Genomic DNA, 17837 nt, shown 5'->3' with positions numbered 1-17837 from the left:
AACTTAGTTCCAGCTCTAAGGCCGGATCCACACTATAAGGCCTGGTGCACACCAGAGGAGGTTTTTCTGAGCGGTTTGAGTTTTTAAATCTGATGCTAATGTTATCCTATGTGTCTGTGCACACTGGAGCAATGAGGTTTTGTAAAAAAACCCATAGCATTACATTGGGAAGAGCTTTTAAAACCTCTAAAAGCTCTTCCCAATGTAATGCTATGGGGTTTTTTACAAAACCTCATTGCTCCAGTGTGCACAGACACATAGGATAACATTAGCATCAGATTTAAAAACTCAAAACGCTCAGAAAAACTCCTCTGGTGTGCACCAGGCCTAAGCGCTTTTCTGAGCGCTTTGTGATTAACGCTGAGTGAGCACTTTTTCAAAATTTCTCTCATTCACTTTCATTAAAATCGCGGTAATCTCGGCGATCGCATACGCAAAAAATTGCAGGGATTTATTTATTTTATAAGATTTGTACTGCGATTTTAATAAAAGTGAATGGGAGAAATAAAAAAAAACAAAAAAAACAAACTGAGTGTGGATCTGGCCTAAATGCTTTGAGACCAAGACATTGAATGCTCCCAACTTTACAGGAACAGTTTGGTGTTGGTCCATAAGGACAAGGATGAGTGAGTTTGGTGTGGAGAAACTAGACAGTCCTGCCCTCAACCCAAATGAACATCTATCGAAGGAAATAAAGCAGAGACTGCAAGCTAGACCTTCTCATACTACATCAGCGCCTGACCTCACAATTGCTCTTATGGAAGAATGGTCTTAAACATACTCCTTACCCTTGTAGAAAGCCAGAAGAATTGAAGCTGTTACAGCTGCAGAAGACTGTTCTGTATTCTGTATTAAAGCATTATGGATTGAGAATCGGAGGTCATTAATGTGTGTGTGTGTTTGTAAAGGCAGTTGTCCCAATACTTTAGACAATATACCGTACATTCCCTGCAGGTCTGTTGCAAGTCCACTGATAGTGTTGTGTACATTAAGTGCAGAGGTGTTTTGGCAGCAAAACTGGTTCAGCTACTGCCTTAAAATGTGTAACAGAGGAGTACTCCCCTCATTTCCCCTCCAAATGAAGATTAACTACAAATAGTTCTTAGCCGTACCCAGACCTGGCCTGCCGATGTCTCCTAAATGCCTGACTAGTGGTATTGGTAGAATTTGCCTCCGTCTGCTTTGGATCCAGTTCAGTCAACTTGGTCCCAATATTTGAGTTGGCAACTGAATTGAAATTCCATGGACATGTTAGAGGGTTTCAGCTGGTATCTGGTTTGTGTTACCATACTTATTATAAAAAGTTACAGAAACGCATTAAAAGTCAGCTATACACTAATGAAAACAGTCAATTCAGCAATATTTGAGTTTCTTTGGTTTGGTGTTCTTGCAGGCTTTCCCCAGCTGCCATTGGGCAGCTGTATCTCCCTAGCTGGGCCCTTGCTGCTCCCCCGCCTCCCTGCATGCTGAGAGAGCAGCTCGCTCTCCTTCCAGCGTCGTGACCCCAGAGGTCACGAAAGAGAAACTAAACAGAGGCGGGCCAGCGGAGATGGCGGCAACCTGATCCGCCCAGCTAATTGTCCCCTGTACAGTGCTGCGCTAGGTCACAGTGCTGTACAAATGTAAACGTGTTTTTTTTTTTTTTTTTTTTTTTTTTTTTTTTTACATTTAACAGCCTGCAAGCCGCGGCTTGGCAGGCTGATCACGGAGCTCCGTTCTGTCACTTAGGGGTGAAGCGCGTGCGATTCCCTGTAGAAACCCTTCCCCAGGACTTGACTCCTTTCAGCGTTATGCGGTCCTGGGGCTTCCCTAGGCCTTATAAGCTTTAGGCAGTCGGGAAGGGGTTAAGGACACTTGAAGTGAATGGGAAATGGAATCTGCCATATTTATTTACTTTTAAAGAACCAGTAATGTGAAAAGTGTTAAAAATGTAAAGTTGTGTATATACATGTATGATGTACATTTTGTTCCAGAGTAAAATGCACTATAAATTATTTTCTTACGTTGCTTGTACTTATAGTAGAAAAATCAGGATTTGGACTAGTCCATACCAGTGGTGTAGTTAGACTGTGAGGCCCCATAGCAAAAAAAAAAAAAAAAAATGTAGACACTCTTAAGCAATGCCACCTGCCCCTACCCTGTGGTGTGAAAAACTATTTGCTCCCTTCCTGATTTCTTATTATTTTGCATGTTTGTCACACTTAAATGTTTCTGCTCATCAAAAACCGTTAACTATTAGTCAAAGATAACGTAATTGAACACAAAATGCAGTTTTAAATGATGGTTTTTATTATTTAGTGAGAAAAAAAAACTCCAAATCTACATGGCCCTGTGTGAAAAAGTGATTGCCCCCCTTGTTAAAAAATAACTTAACTGTGATTTATCACACCTGAGTTCAGTTTCTGTAGTCACCCCCAGGCCTGATTACTGCCACACCTGTTTCAATCAAGAAATCACTTACCGGTAAATAGGAGCTATCTGACACAGAGAAGTAGACCAAAAGCACCTCAAAAGCTAGACGACATGCCAAGATCCAAAGAAATTCAGGAACAAATGAGAACAAAACGAATTGAGATCTATCAGTCTGGTAAAGGTTATAAAGCCATTTCTAAAGCTTTGGGACTCCAGCGAACCACAGTGAGAGCCATTATCCACAAATGGCAAAAACATGGAACAGTGATGAACCTTCCCAGGAGTGGCCGGCCGATCAAAATTACTCCAAGAGCGCAGAGAAAACTCATCCGAGAGGCCACAAAAGACCCCAGGACAACATCTAAAGAACTGCAGGCCTTACTTGCCCCAATTAAGGTCAGTGTTCACGACTCCACCATAAGAAAGAGACTGGGCAAAAATGGCCTGCATGGCAGATATCCAAGGCGCAAACCACTTTTAAGAAAAAAGAACATTAATGCTCGTCTCAATTTTGCTAAAAAAAAACATCTCAATGATTGCCAAGACTTTTGGGAAAATACCTTGTGGACCGATGAGACAAAAGTTGAACTTTTTGGAAGGTGCGTGTCCCGTTACGTCTGGCGTTGAAGTAACACAGCATTTCAGCAAAAGAACATCATACCAACAGTAAAATATGGTGGTGGTAGTGTGATGGTCTGAGGTTGTTTTGCTGCTTCAGGACCTGGAAGTCTTGCTGTGATAGATGGAACCATGAATTCTACAGTCTACCAAAAAATCTTGAAGGAGAATGTCCGGCCATCTGTTCGTCAACTCAAGCTGAAGCGATCTTGGGTGCTGCAGCAGGACAATGACCCAAAACACACCAGTAAATCCACCTCTGAATGGCTGAAGAAAAACAAAATGAAGACTTTGGAGTGGCCTAGTCAAAGTCCTGACCTGAATCCTATTGAGAGGTTGTGGCGTGACCTTAAAAAGGCGGTTCATGCTAGAAAACCTTCAAAGCTGAATTACAACAATTCTGCAAAGATGAGTGGGCCAAAATTCCTCCAGAGCGCTGTAAAAGACTCGTTGCAAGTTATCGCAAACGCTTGATTGCAGTTATTGCTGCTAAAGGTGGCCCAAACAGTTATTAGGTTCAGGGGGCAATTTCTTTTTCACACAGGGCCATGTAGGTTTTGCGTTTTTTTTCTCACTAAATAATAAAAACCATCATTTAAAACTGCATTTTGTGTTCAATTATGTTATCTTTGACTAATAGTTAACGGTTTTTGATGAGCAGAAACATTTAAGTGTGACAAACATGCAAAAGAATAAGAAATCAGGAGGGGGGCAAATAGTTTTTCATACCACTGTATAAATATCAGTTGACTGAGCAATTGACTTTTCCATGCCATGTACACTGTGTATAGTCCATGGACACTGAGACAGTCAGAGGGTAGAGAAACAAAGCAAACACATCAAGTACCACCTGGGCCCCCTCCTCTCCAGGGCCTCAGTGTTCTCCCCAGAATTTTTTCCAGCCAGGTGGCATGAAAAAGTAGCCGGGTGGGGCGAGATGATAGAATGCAGGGAATGCACAAGAAAGGAGGTGAGCCGATGACAGCCGGTTGCTCACCAAAACTAGCTTGGTGGAGCACCTGGCTAAAAGAGCCTGGGGAGAACACTGGGCCCCATAGCAGTTGCTATGGCTATTGCTAGGCCCCTGGTCCATTCCCTCAGTATAACCACTGACCTGGGCAATATTCATACTACATAAATGTAGAAAAAAGCGGCAAAAGCAACAACGATTCATCTGTTACAATAACGAAGAAGTCCAAACAAGTGTATTAGTGGACAATCAATATAAAATGATCAGGTTAGCTCAACACTACAGTAAGAGTAAAGACCTAATGAGTATCTCGGTCTGCCAACCACTTTAGCTGATTAACCAATTTTGATCAATTACAATAAAGTAGAAAACACAAGAGGAAATGGCACTAATTAAATCAGGTAAAAACCTGTCTAGCAGGTGAGGGGGTTAATACAGCCCATTTGCTGCTCTCATGAGACATATGCAGGCTACTGATTTTTATTTACTGTGACCCACATGAGACTTCCTGTGTTAGTTGAAGCATGTTGCTGTGGGTAGCATAGCTATGTACCTCCTCACCCGCTAGACAGGTTTCTACCCTGATTCTATTTAAAGTTTGGTTTTAGGGCTTTTCCCTCTGATTAAAGGGTGCGTTACAATCATCGATTTTTCTAATTTGATTCCTTGCAGATTCGATTCATCTGTTGGGAATCTATTCCCAAAAATGTTAGATTTTTTTTGTTTTGTTTTTTTGCAGTGGAACATTGGGCTTAACCACTTAAGTCAAAATGATTCTGATGATTCTGATTCTATTAACCACTTAACGACCGCCCCCAGCCGATGGGCGGCGGCAAAGTCCGGGCCCAAACGACCGCAATACGCCCATCGGCGGGGGCGGCTGCGGGAGTGGCTATGCGGCGATAGCGTCATTTGTGACGCGATCAGCCGCCGGGGACTGGCTCCGCCCACCACTCGCTGTAACCCGCCGGCCGTTCGGAAGCGCCGGCGGGTTACTAGCTGCCCGATCGCCGCACGGAAAGTGTATAATAGGCTTTGTAATGTATACAAAGCCTATTATACTGGCTGCCTCCTGCCCTGGTGGTCCCAGTGTCCGAGGGACCACCAGGGCAGGCTGCAGCCACCCTAGTCTGCACCCAAGCACACGGATTTCCCCCCCCCCCCCTGCCCTCTGATCGCCCACAGCACCCCTCAGACCCCCCCCCCCCCTGCCCACCCCCCAGACCACTGTTTGCACCCAATCACCCCCCTAATCACCCATCAATCACTCCCTGTCACTATCTGTCAACGCTATTTTTTTTTTTAGTCCCTAATCTGCCCCCTACTCCCTCCTGATCACCCCCCCGCCCCTCAGATTCTCCCCAGACCCCCCCCCCCCCTGTACTGTATGCATCTATCCCCCCTGATCACCTGTGAATCACCTGTCAATCACCCCCTGTCACTGCCACCCATCAATCAGCCCCTAACCTGCCCCTTGCGGGCAATCTGATCACCCACCCACACCAATAGATCGCCCGCAGATCCGACATCAGATCACCTCCCAAATGCAGTGTTTACATCTCTTCTCTCCTCTAAACACCCACTAATTACCCATCAATCACCCATCAATCACCCCCTATCACCACCTGTCACTGTTACCCATCAGATTAGACCCTAATCTGCCCCTTGCCGGCACCCAATCACCCGCCCACACGCTCAGATTGCCCTCAGACCCCCCCTTATCAATTCGCCAGTGCAATATTTACATCTGTTATTCCCTGTAATAACCCACTGATCACCTGTCAATCACCTATCAATCACCCCCTGTCACTGCCACCCATCAATCACCCCCTGTCACTGCCACCCATCAATCAGCCCCTAACCTGCCCCTTGCGGGCAATCTGATCACCCACCCACACCAATAGATCGCCCGCAGATCCGACATCAGATCACCTCCCAAGTACAGTGTTTACATCTCTTCTCTCCTCTAAACACCCACTAATTACCCATCAATCACCCCCTATCACCACCTGTCACGGTTACCCATCAGATTAGACCCTAATCTGCCCCTTGCAGGCACTCAATCACCCGCCCACACCTCAGAACGTCCTCAGACCCCAGCCCTGATCACCTCGCTAGTGCATTGCTTGCATCTATTTCCCCCCTCTAATCACACCTTGAGACACCCATCAATCACCTCCTGTCACCCCCTAGCACACCTTCCCATCAGATCAGGCCCTAATTTGCCCCGTGTGGGCTCCTGATCACTCGGCCAAACCCTCAGGTCCCCCTCAGACCCCCTTCCGATCACCTCCCCAGTGCATTGATTGCATCTATTTTCCCCTCTAACCACCCCCTGAGACACCCATCAATCACCTCCTGTCACCCCCTAGCACTCCTATCCATCAGATCAGGCCCAAAACATCCTGTCATCTAAGAGGCCACCCTGCTTATGACCGGTTCCACAAAATTTGCCCCCTCATAGACCACCTGTCATCAAAATTTGCAGATGCTTATACCCCTGATCAGTCATTTTGAGAAATTTGGTTTCCAGACTACTCACAGTTTTGGGCCTGTAAAATGCCAGGGCAGTATAGGAACCCCACAAGTGACCCCATTTTAGAAAGAAGACACCCCAAGGTATTCTGTTAGGTGTATGATGAGTTCATAGAAGATTTTATTTTTTGTCAAAAGTTAGCGGAAATTAGATTTTTATTGTTTTTTTCACAAAGTGTCATTTTTCACTAACTTGTGACAAAAAATAAAATCTTCTATGAACTCACCATACCCCTAACGGAATACCTTGGGGTGTCTTCTTTCTAAAATGGGGTCACTTGTGGGGTTCCTATACTGCCCTGGCATTTTAGGGGCCCTAAACCGTGAGGAGTAGTCTAGAAAACAAATGCCTCAAAATCACCTGTGAATAGGACGTTGGGCCCCTTAGCGCACCTAGGCTGCAAAAAAGTGTCACACATGTGGTATCGCCATACTCAGGAGAAGTAGTATAATGTGTTTTGTGGTGTATTTTTACACATACCCATGCTGGGTGGGAGAAATCTCTCTGTAAATGGACAATTGTGTGTAAAAAAAATCAAAAATGTGTCATTTACAGAGATATTTCTCCCACCCAGCATGGTTATATGTAAAAATACATCACAAAACACATTATACTACTTCTTCTGAGTACGGCGATACCACATGTGTGACACTTTTTTTGCAGCCTAACTGTGCTAAGGGGCCCAAAGTCCAATGAGTACATTTAGGGTTTCACAGGTCATTTTGAGACATTTGGGTTCAAGACTACTCCTCACGTTTTAGGGCCCCTAAAATGCCAGGGCAGTATAGGAACCCCACAAGTGACCCCATTTTAGAAAGAAGACACCCCAAGGTATTCTATTGGGTGTATGATGAGTTCATTGAAGATTTTATTTTTTGTCACAAGTTAGCGGAAATTGATATGTATTGTTTTTTTCTTTCACAAAGTGTCATTTTCCGCTAACTTGTGACAAAAAAAAAAAATCTTCTATGAACTCTCCATACTCCTAACAGAATACCTTGGGGTGTCTTCTTTCTAAAATGGGGTCACTTGTGGGGTTCCTATACTGCCCTGGCATTTTAGGGGCCCTAAACCGTGAGCAGTAGTCTAGAATCCAAAGGCCTCAAAATGACCTGTGAATAGGACGTTAGGCCCCTTAACGCACCTAGGTTGCAAAAAAGTGTCACACGTGGTATCGCCGTACTCAGAAGAAGTAGTATAGTGTTTTGGGGTGTATTTTTACACATACCCATGCTGGGTGGGAGAAATATCTCTGTAAAAGGACAATTGTGTGTAAAAAAAAAATCAAACAATTGTCATTTACAGAGATATTTCTCCCACCCAGCATGGGTATGTGTAAAAATACACCCCAAAACACATTATACTACTTCTCCTGAGTACGGTGGTACCACATGTGTGGCACTTTTTTGCACCCTAAGTGTGCTAAGAGGCCCAAAGTCCAATGAGTACCTTTAGGATTTCACAGGTCATTTTGCGACATTTGGTTTCAAGACTACTCCTCACGGTTTAGGGCCCCTAAAATGCCAGGGCAGTATAGGAACCCCACAAATGACCCCATTTTAGAAAGAAGACACCCCAAGGTATTCCGTTAGGAGTATGGTGAGTTCATAGAATTTATTTTTTGTCACAAGTTAGCGGAAAATGACACTTTGTGAAAAAAAACAATTAAAATCAATTTCCGCTAACTTGTGACAAAAAAAAAAATCTTCTATGAACTCACCATCCTCCTAACGGAATACCTTGGGGTGTCTTCTTTCTAAAATGGGGTAATTTGTGGGGTTCCTATACTGTCCTGGCATTTTAGGGGCCCTAAACCGTGAGGAGTAGTCTTGAAACGAAATTTCTCAAAATGACCTGTGAAATCCTAAAGGTACTCATTGGACTTTGGGCCCCTTAGCGCAGTTAGGGTGCAAAAAAGTGCCACACATGTGGTATCGCCGTACTCAGGAGAAGTAGTATAATGTGTTTTGGGGTGTATTTTTCCACATACCCATGCTGAGTGGGAGAAATATCTCTATAAATAGACAATTGTGTGTAAAAAAAATCAAACAATTGTCATTTATGGAGATATTTCTCCCACCCAGCATGGGTATGTGTAAAAATACACCCCAAAACACATTATACTACTTCTCCTGAGTACGGCAATACCACATGTGTGGCACTTTTTTGCAGCCTAACTGCGCTAAGGGGCCAAAAGTCCAATGAGCATCTTTAGGCTTTACAGGGGTGCTTACAATTAGGCACCCCCCAAAATGCCAGGACAGTGAACACACCCCACAAATGACCCCATTTTGGAAAGTAGACACTTCAAGGTATTCAGAGAGGAGCATAGTGAGTCCGTGGCAGATTTCATTTTTTTTTTTGTCGCAAGTTAGAAGAAATGGAAACTTTTTTTTTTTTCTTTTTTTTGTCAGAAAGTGTCATTTTCCGCTAACTTGTGACAAAAAAATAAAATCTTCTATGAACTCACCATGCCTCTCACTGAATACTTTGGGATGTCTTCTTTCCAAAATGGGGTCATTTGGGGGGTATTTGTACTATCCTGGAATTTTAGCCCCTCATGAAACCTGACAGGTGCGCAGAAAAGTCAGAGATGCTTGAAAATGGGAAAATTCACTTTTTGCACCATAGTTTGTAAACGCTATAACTTTTACCCAAACCAATAAATATACACTGAATGGGTTTTTTTTAATCAAAAACATGTTTGTCCACATTTTTCGCGCCGCATGTATACAGAAATTTTACTTTATTTGAAAAATGTCAGCACAGAAAGTTAAAAAAATCATTTTTTTGCCAAAATTCATGTCTTTTTTGCTGAATATAATAAAAAGTAAAAATCGCAGGAGCAATCAAATAGCACCAAAAGAAAGCTGTATTAGTGACAAGAAAAGGAGGTAAAATTCATTTAGGTGGTAGGTTGTATGAGCGAGCAATAAACCGTGAAAGCTGCAGTGGTCTGAATGGAGAAAAAGGCTCTGGTCCTTAAGGGGCGAAAAGACTGTGGTCCTGAAGTGGTTAATCACCAAGCACGACTTGGTCGTGCCCGGAATTGGGCTTGGCACAAGCAGGTACAGAAAAAGGACAGGCAACAGAGATAACAGGTAGCAGAGACTATTGGTACCAGAAACGGCGTAACACTGACAAAATAACGACAAATCGCCGCACATACTCTCCTTCACTGCCGCATATTGGGAACATGGGCCACACACTCTGCCATCTCTATGATGGCAGAGTTCCTTTGAGCCGGTCAGGAGCAGCTTTCAGTGGCTCCTGCCCCTGCCTATCGATGGGAACAACTTAATCGGCTCCTGACCCGCTCACAGGGCTCTGCCGTTATACACAGCAGAACAAGTGAACTGTTGCGGGGAGACAGCGGCGAGATTGTCGGGAGTGACGAAAGTGGCGAACGCACGGCGTCGGTTGATTGAAATTTACGCCCTGACAGCCACCCACGAGCCATCTAAACTTTATATACGATATATAGACAAGTTACTTGTTATAGTTAGTTTTTCATCTCGGATCCGCTTTAAGCTGTATTTACTGCTGGTAGTTGCTTGTGCATTGCATAAGTGTGTCATCAATGCTCCAGTGGCAGCTATTGTTTTCTGTATCTGCAATAGATGTTGTTTGTTTTTTTTGTTTTTTTTACACAAATGTAATGTCAATAACATCCTTACTTCAAATTTAGCTGATTCACAGTAATCTGTCATTTGAAAGTACTGTAGTCCAATATTTCCCTGTCTCTTTCAGGTCCATTTACAGATGTTGTTACCACAAACCTCAAACTGCGGAACCCATCTGACAAGAAAGTATGCTTCAAAGTGAAAACTACAGCTCCAAGGCGCTACTGTGTGCGGCCAAACAGTGGTATCATAGATCCTGGATCCACAGTAACAGTTTCTGGTAATCATATCTGGTTTTTATTCACATTATTGTTCTTTGCTTTATTTATTATTGTAATGGTGTTGGCAGAAACAGAATACGAATGAAACATAAAACGAATGACCTATCCTTTAAATTTATATCATCTGTCTATAAATGAGTAAATCTGGCAAAAATATAAACAAATACTAATTAAATTGGACCCAAATTAAAATTACAAGATTTCAGAAATGGAATCTATTTTCTAAATTATAATAATAAATAGCAGCCTTTTTTCAGCTGCATGATGACAAATATAAAATATTTTACATTTATTGGAGAAACCCCTCCCTTCCTTTCAAATTGCTGGGACAGAATCCGGCAAACTGGTGGAGTAGATGGTGTCCAGCATAGAAGGAATTGCTAATGGCTGCCACCTGTATAACCCTAGTTATGAAAAGAGAAGGGTGAAAAGCATGCACTGAAATGCTCATAGGCTTGAAGGAGTGTTTATTTATATTTGTATGTGTCAGAGTGGTGCAACTAAATATTTTGCATTAAAAAAATGTTTGGTTTGGGTCCGCTTTAACTACAGCTAATAAAGATAAAGGACCACTGTCGTGAAAATCTTAAAATATAAATGTAAACATACCGTGTAAAGATAAGTATGTTTTTTTCCAGAGTAAAATGAGCCATAAATTAATTTTCTCCTATAATGCTGTCACTTACAGTAAGATAGAAGAAATCTGACGGAACTGACAGGTTTTGGACAAGCCCATCTGTTCATGGGGGATTCTCTGGATTTTCTTTATTTTTAAAAGCACTAGGTGAATGGCAGTTGCTCCGTCCAATTGCCAAAAAAGTGTGCAGTGAGCTTGCCAGCATCTTTGTATAAATCTTTTTCAAGGAGTGTCTTTTTTTTAAAGAATAAATGCTATGCTGAGAACGCCTTATGGATAGATGGACTAGCCCAAAACCTGTCAGTAATGTCAGATTTCTACTACCTACTGTTAGTGACAGCAACATAGGAGAAAAGTATATATGGCTCATTTTACTCTGGAAGAAACGGGCTTCTTATTTCTATATGTTCACATGTATTTTACATTTTAACATTTTTGCGACAGTGGACCTTTAAGAAATAAAAGCTAGCCCTAAAATGGCAAAAGAATGAAACCACATTTTATATAAAAGGCATATGCATCCAGTTGAAATGTACGCAAAGGAATGCCTCTCATGTTTAGGTACATAGTAAAATGTGAGAGCATTAACATAGAGATTTGATTCAATTTACGGGGCATCTTTGGAGTGGAGCCTTAGGCCCGGTTCACATTAGCGGTGGCTATCCGGAATAGCCGTGCCGGAGCCGCACCGCATGCTGGCCGGACGAAACGGACGCACGGCATAGCAATGTAAGTCTATGCCAGGGTTCACATGTGTCCGTTTCGTCCGGACCGGAGCCGGACCGGATCCGGACTCCGGTGTCCGTTCCAACATGCGCTATTTTTTGGTCCGGCTCCTCCGGCAGCCGTATCCGGGGCGGAGCCGGACTGCACCATCCGGCCAATGGAAACCAATGAGAACCGGAGAGCGCACAACACACTGGCAAAAAATCCGGATGTTCTACCCCACTTCCTTTGCGGATTTTTGCGGCGATATTGGCTGGGGACACATGGGCAAGCATTTTGGAGTGGAGCAGCACAGCTGGATCCGGATCCGGAGATGTTGGCAGCATGTCGGAGGTGGAGGTGAGTGCTAAACAGCAGAGGGCCTGATTCCACAGGTCCCCCTTCTGCTGACCTCCCAGACCCCAACATTTTTTTTTGTTTTTATACAGGTTGTTACTATCCGGATCCGGACCGCAACCGTGTTCATACCGCACGGAAACCGTATGCAACCGGACCGGATCCGGACAGGAACCGTACGGTTCAGGTCCGATCCGGCTCCGGTGCGGTCCGGACATCCGGTGCGGTTTTTGCAAAACCGCAAGTGTGAACCGGCCCTTATTTGTCATCTGTTTTGAGTTCATTTCCTGTGCAGCTCCTGACACGGTGTCACATGAAATCCTTGAGAAAGGGATTATTAGTGATTCCATGAATTACAGTGTCACATTGCATTCATTTGAGTTCGTTCAGCTTTGAATTGCTGGGATCCTGGTGTTGTGATCAGAGCTGCATTTGTATAATGCTCGTTTACAACTGGGCATCACTTCAGCGAGACTCCAAACTAGTACGCAAGTTGGAAATGCTTGTGTCAATGGTGTTACAAACATTCTGTGTAACGCTTTTTCCAGCACGTCTGTGAAATGGAGGTGCAGACAACCCCTTACCGAACCTCTGTCACTCTTCATCATGATGTGGTCACGAGACTGGGGAGCTGCTGAAACACTTCTACAGCCACACAAAGATAAGGATTTTTTTGCAGACCATCAACAAAAGCCTGGTAAATGAGGGAGCTGGAAGATGGCCTTACCTTTATTTGCTATTTAAATAGCAAAGTTCAGAGTAACAAGGTGCATTTGTCATGAGACGTGCTTACAGCTACAACTGCTTACCACTGTTTAAAAATGGTAGCTTCCTGATTCTATTGCATATCTCTTGCTTAAAGGGAACCTAAACTGAGGATATGGATTTTTCCTTTTAAAATAATACCAGTTGCCGGACTCTCCTGCTAATCCTGTGTCTCTAATACTTTTAGCCAGAGCCCTTCAACAAGCATGCAGATCAGGTGCTCTGACTGAAGTCAGACTGGATTAGCTGCATGCCTGTTTCAGGTGTGAGATCCAAATACTACTGCAGAAAATTGATCAGCAGGAGAATCAGGCAACTGGTATTGTTTAAAAGGAAACATCCATATCCCCCAGCACAGATCAGCAGGCAGGCAGGGCGATCAGACTCCCCCTCCCCCCCCCCTTCCATTTTTTCCCCGCTAGGGGGATGTCCTGTTGGGGGGAGGGGGGGTCTGATCGCCGCTGCTGCTCCCCCTCCCTCTCCTTCCCTCCCTCTCCTTCCCTCCCTCTCCTATCTATGGGCGGTACAGGACGGCGATAGGCTTCAGCCTATCAGACGGCGGCGATCCCCGGCCAATCAGAGGCCGGGGATCGCCGATCTCCTTTACGGCGCTGCTGTGACAGCAGCGCCGTATGCTGTAAACATCGGGGATTTCTTCCCCGTGTGTTTACATTTCGCCTGCGTGCCGCGATCGGAGGCTCGCAGGCTGTTCACGGAGCCCCCCGCCGTGAACTGACATGGAACGGCCTCTCGAATGAGCAGCAGTTTCCATGGAAACACCACTGCGACCAGCCGCCACCTATCGGCGTTAGGCAGTCGTTAAGTGGTTAAAGTAATTTCTAAAATGCATGTTTAGGGCAAGATTATAGGTCAGGTGTTCAGACTTTCCTGATCAGTTCTAAGTTATTTATTAACTAAATCAGCATTATAGCCTATCGGGTAAGGACTCGTTTACATAGAATATGTACTTACTATCACGTGCTTTAATATGTACGCTATATATGTACACTAATATATGTGCTTTAATGTGTATGCTTTAACCCGGGGTAGGGAACGTATAGCTCGGGAGCTATATGGCTCTTTTGATGATTACATGTGGCTCACAGACAAATCAGTAGGGGTTGATTCACTAAGCTACACTGCACAAGTAAAATTTTTAAAGTAGGCATGCTACTGCTGTAGTATGCACTACTAACTTACTTGCACTCCCCCCAAAACTAACAGCTGCTCCAATTGTCCCACCCTGAACCCTGTCAGGTCCAGTGACTTTGTAGGACGAGATCCCTGCACTTTCAATGGCCCAATAGGCTGCCTATCACTTGACAGGCAGCCTATTGGGCTAAAGTAGGATGATCTCGTCCTACAAAGTGAATCAACCCCCAAGTCAGCTAGCTAATTGTACAAGCTGTTAGGCCTGGAACCCACTGAAAACCGCAAACGCAAAACGCAACCGCTAGCGTTTTTTGTCTGAGCGGTTTGCAAGCGGATTCATGCGCGTTTTTGGTCGTGTTTTGCAACATTGTATTTTTTTCCCCAGCGGGTGCCTAGCGTTTTGCGTTTTGCGTTTTTTATCCTGATTGGTCCTGTGAATTATTTTTCATTTTGTTACAGTGTGCTGAACCGCAAAACGCTAGCAAAACCGCTCAGTTTAGGTTTTGCTGAGCGTTTCTGCTAACGTTTCAATACTTTACATTGAAGCGCTAACGCTCCCAAAATGCTGCAGGTCCTGCGTTTGCGTTTCTGGGAAATGCAAACGCTCCTGTGGAAGTTGCCCCATCCATTAACATTAGCCCAGCGTTTTGGCAAACTACTAGCGTATCGCAGTGCTGCCAAAACGCTGCCAAAAGCGCTCCTGTGGGTTCCAGCCCTCAGTCAGCATTTCTCCTGTCTGGCTCTTGGGGAAATTGCTGATGTTGCTGAAACCCAAGAGAAGCTGAAGGCGTCTGACACTTCCGCAGCCCAGCGGATCAACTGTGTACACATCACCATGGCAACAGGGACGTGAGCCCTCTGCTGTGCATGTGCACTGTCCAAGTTTGAAACACATTATATGGCTCTCACAGAATACATTTTAAAATATGTGGCGTTTATGGCTCTCTCAGCCAAAAAGGTTCCTGACCCCTGCTTTAACCTATGTTGTTATGCATGCATGTTTGAGTTTATTTTAACCAATTACGGACAGACGCAGTACAAATCTACGTCGGGCGGGTGGCGCTGCGGTTCTGACCGGAGGTAAGCTCTACGTCCCATTCAACGCGTTCCCACCGCTCTCGACACTTTCTACCCGCCGCAATGTGCTGCCCTGCCGTCTCTATGATGGCAGAGCACTGTGAGCCGGGCAGGAGAATTTTTCATTGGCTCCTGGCCCTGTCATTTAATGTAAGCCAATGGGATTGGCTTATAGTAATGACAGGGTCAGGAGCCAATGAAAGCGGCTCCTGACCGGCGCACAGCGCTCTGCCGTCATAGAGACGGCAGAGAGAGCAGCACACACCGGTGGGGACATAGCGGCGTGACCGGCAGGAGCGACGGATTATTGCGGGAACAGATCGGCGTGACCGGCGGGAGCGATGTATTATTGCGGCGATTCGTCGGTATGCGGCGTTTTAGTGTACCCGCAGCCTCTGGTCCTTAAGGGGCAGAGGCTGCTGGTACCGAAGTGGTTAAAGTACAACAGATTCTCATTGCACAAAAATACATGCAGTGGTGTATTGTGAAAACACATTGCATGAAAAAGCATATATGTGAACTAACAAACGGACCCATAGAGAAATAAAAACAAAAAATCCTTTGCAATAGTGTTGCGTTAAAGGACAACTGAAGTGAGAGGTATATGGAAGCTGCCATATTTATTTACATCTAAGCAATGCCAGTTGCCAGGCCCTCCTGCTGATCCCCTGCCTCTAATACTATTACTATTAGTCATAGACCCTTAACAAGCATGTAGCAGATCAGGTGTTTCTGATATTAGTCAGATCTGACAAGACTAGCTGCATGCTTTTCTGGTGTTATTCAGATACTACTGCAGAGAAATAGACCAGCAGGGCTGCCAGGCAACTGGTATTGATTTAAAAGGAAAAATATGGCAGCCACCGTATACCTCTTACTTCAGTTCCCCTTTAAAGATCATCGCAACATGTTCATTGTAAAGTGGCCCTAAACATTTTTCAGAAAGAGGCAGCACTAATCTAGATTTAGTCCATGGATAGCCATTTTTAAAGTGCAAGTAGCAGAGTGAATTGCACACTCTGAAACCTAACTTTGTGTGCATGAAATTATTTGTGTAATGATAGACAACTAATGTAGAGCTGCTATTGGCTTTATTCTGCTTTGATACGTGGCCTTTAGGTGATTTAGAAAGACATGTGCCAAGAAAGCAACCAAATACCTTTTACCTAACCCTGTAATGACCCTAATGGTGCCCATACATGGTGCCCATACATGGTACAATTTTTTCATTTTTTTCGATTAGATAATTTTCTTTGAATTATTCTGTTAGATTGAATATAAAGATTTGTCCAACATGTTCGATCGAATTTTTATTGAAAAAACTGGATAATTCTGGATGATTCTTTTTTTCTTGATAGAATTTTTTTTTTTTTTTTTTCAACTTTCAATTCAACCATTTTAGTTTGATGAAACGGGAAAATTGAACGTTTTATTGTACCGTGTATAGCAATAACTGAAATATTCACATTAACATCTGAGCCTCTTAAATCCTCATGCCTCTTTGACATTGGAGGCTAAACTGCACTCTTGTCAGGCAGTTCAGCCTTCCATCTACTCGCTACTGAGTGTCTTCTGGCTTCAGCTTAATGCAGCCGAATGGCAGCGTTTGTAACCCCATGCCTGTCCACCCTTGACACGCAGTACGGTTGCTTTTTCCCAAAAACCGCACATCATGTTGCTGCCACGCTCAGATGTGATGTAATGCGGTGAATACCTCTGCATTGCCCATGCCGAGTGCTAGCAAACTCCAGAACAGAGCGCTGGAGCAGCTGACAGGCGGTGGATCCAACGCCTCCCGTGTCGAAGGGACCTGAAACAAACAATACCTGTTGGAATTCATCAGGTACTATATGGAACTCAGTGTTACAACCATTGATAGAATAGAAAATCTCTCTGGAACTGGGTTTTTTTTGTTTTTGTTTTGTTTGTTTTTTAATCAAGAAAACTGTTTATTAAATAATTAGACAAAGAAAATTGTACAACAGTCAATGCAGTCGTATTCTGAATACCATCACCCAGTGACAAGCAGAAGAAATAAACAATAATATTACATTCCAATCAGCATAATCCTATTGCCATATAGTATAGAAAAATCCACAGAGATGAATGCATTTTTTTCCCCAAAAAATATTGTCAGGTTTTTGGATTCATACAAAAGAGGCAGTCAAACTGCACCAAGTAGACCACCAAGTTCATTCAGCACCTACACCTCTTCTGGACACACCTATATTAGACAGGATCTGGTCTCTGATAAAGTCTGGATGTACATAATCGTGAGCAGAAAACCAAGAACCCCAAATCTTCTCTAATTTAGCGGTAAAGCCTCTGTGCGCATATATAACTTTCTGGAGTTTCAAGGTGGCGTTAATTAGTCCCACACACCTCACCACCGTTGGGAGGTTTTCTTGTTTCCAGCATTGCAAAATCATCTTTCTGACAATAGGGACCTCATAATGGCCAACTTCACATGGACTGATATGTTTCCATCATTAAACGCCCCAAGAACATAGACCAGTACTGTTCTAGGGATAGACGTTTGATACATTTGGTCTATAATATCAAGTACCCCAGACCAATATTGCCGAAGTCGAGGGCCGTTCCATAGCATATGGATAAAATCTCCATTATCTCTCTTGCATCTTGGGCAGTCCGGCGAGTCCAGCAAACTCATATGAAACAATTGTTTCGGAGTATAATGGGTTCT

At 44.0% G+C, this 17837-nt stretch overlaps 1 protein-coding gene across 1 annotated transcript in view; it reads left to right on the top strand.

Annotated features, from left to right (window-relative positions):
* The window catches only part of VAPA (VAMP associated protein A), a 98516-nt gene that overhangs the window by 56588 nt on the left and 24091 nt on the right, over positions 1-17837 (top strand). The window contains exon 2 of the mRNA XM_068237167.1: positions 10287-10439. Coding sequence (XP_068093268.1) covers positions 10287-10439 — 153 coding nt within the window. The remainder of the gene's footprint in view (positions 1-10286; positions 10440-17837) is intronic.

Source organism: Hyperolius riggenbachi, chromosome 5, assembly GCF_040937935.1.
Source record: "Hyperolius riggenbachi isolate aHypRig1 chromosome 5, aHypRig1.pri, whole genome shotgun sequence".
NCBI lineage: Eukaryota > Metazoa > Chordata > Amphibia > Anura > Hyperoliidae > Hyperolius > Hyperolius riggenbachi.
The sequence above is the reverse complement of the archived record's forward strand: the minus strand, read 5'-3'. Positions and strand labels throughout refer to the sequence as shown.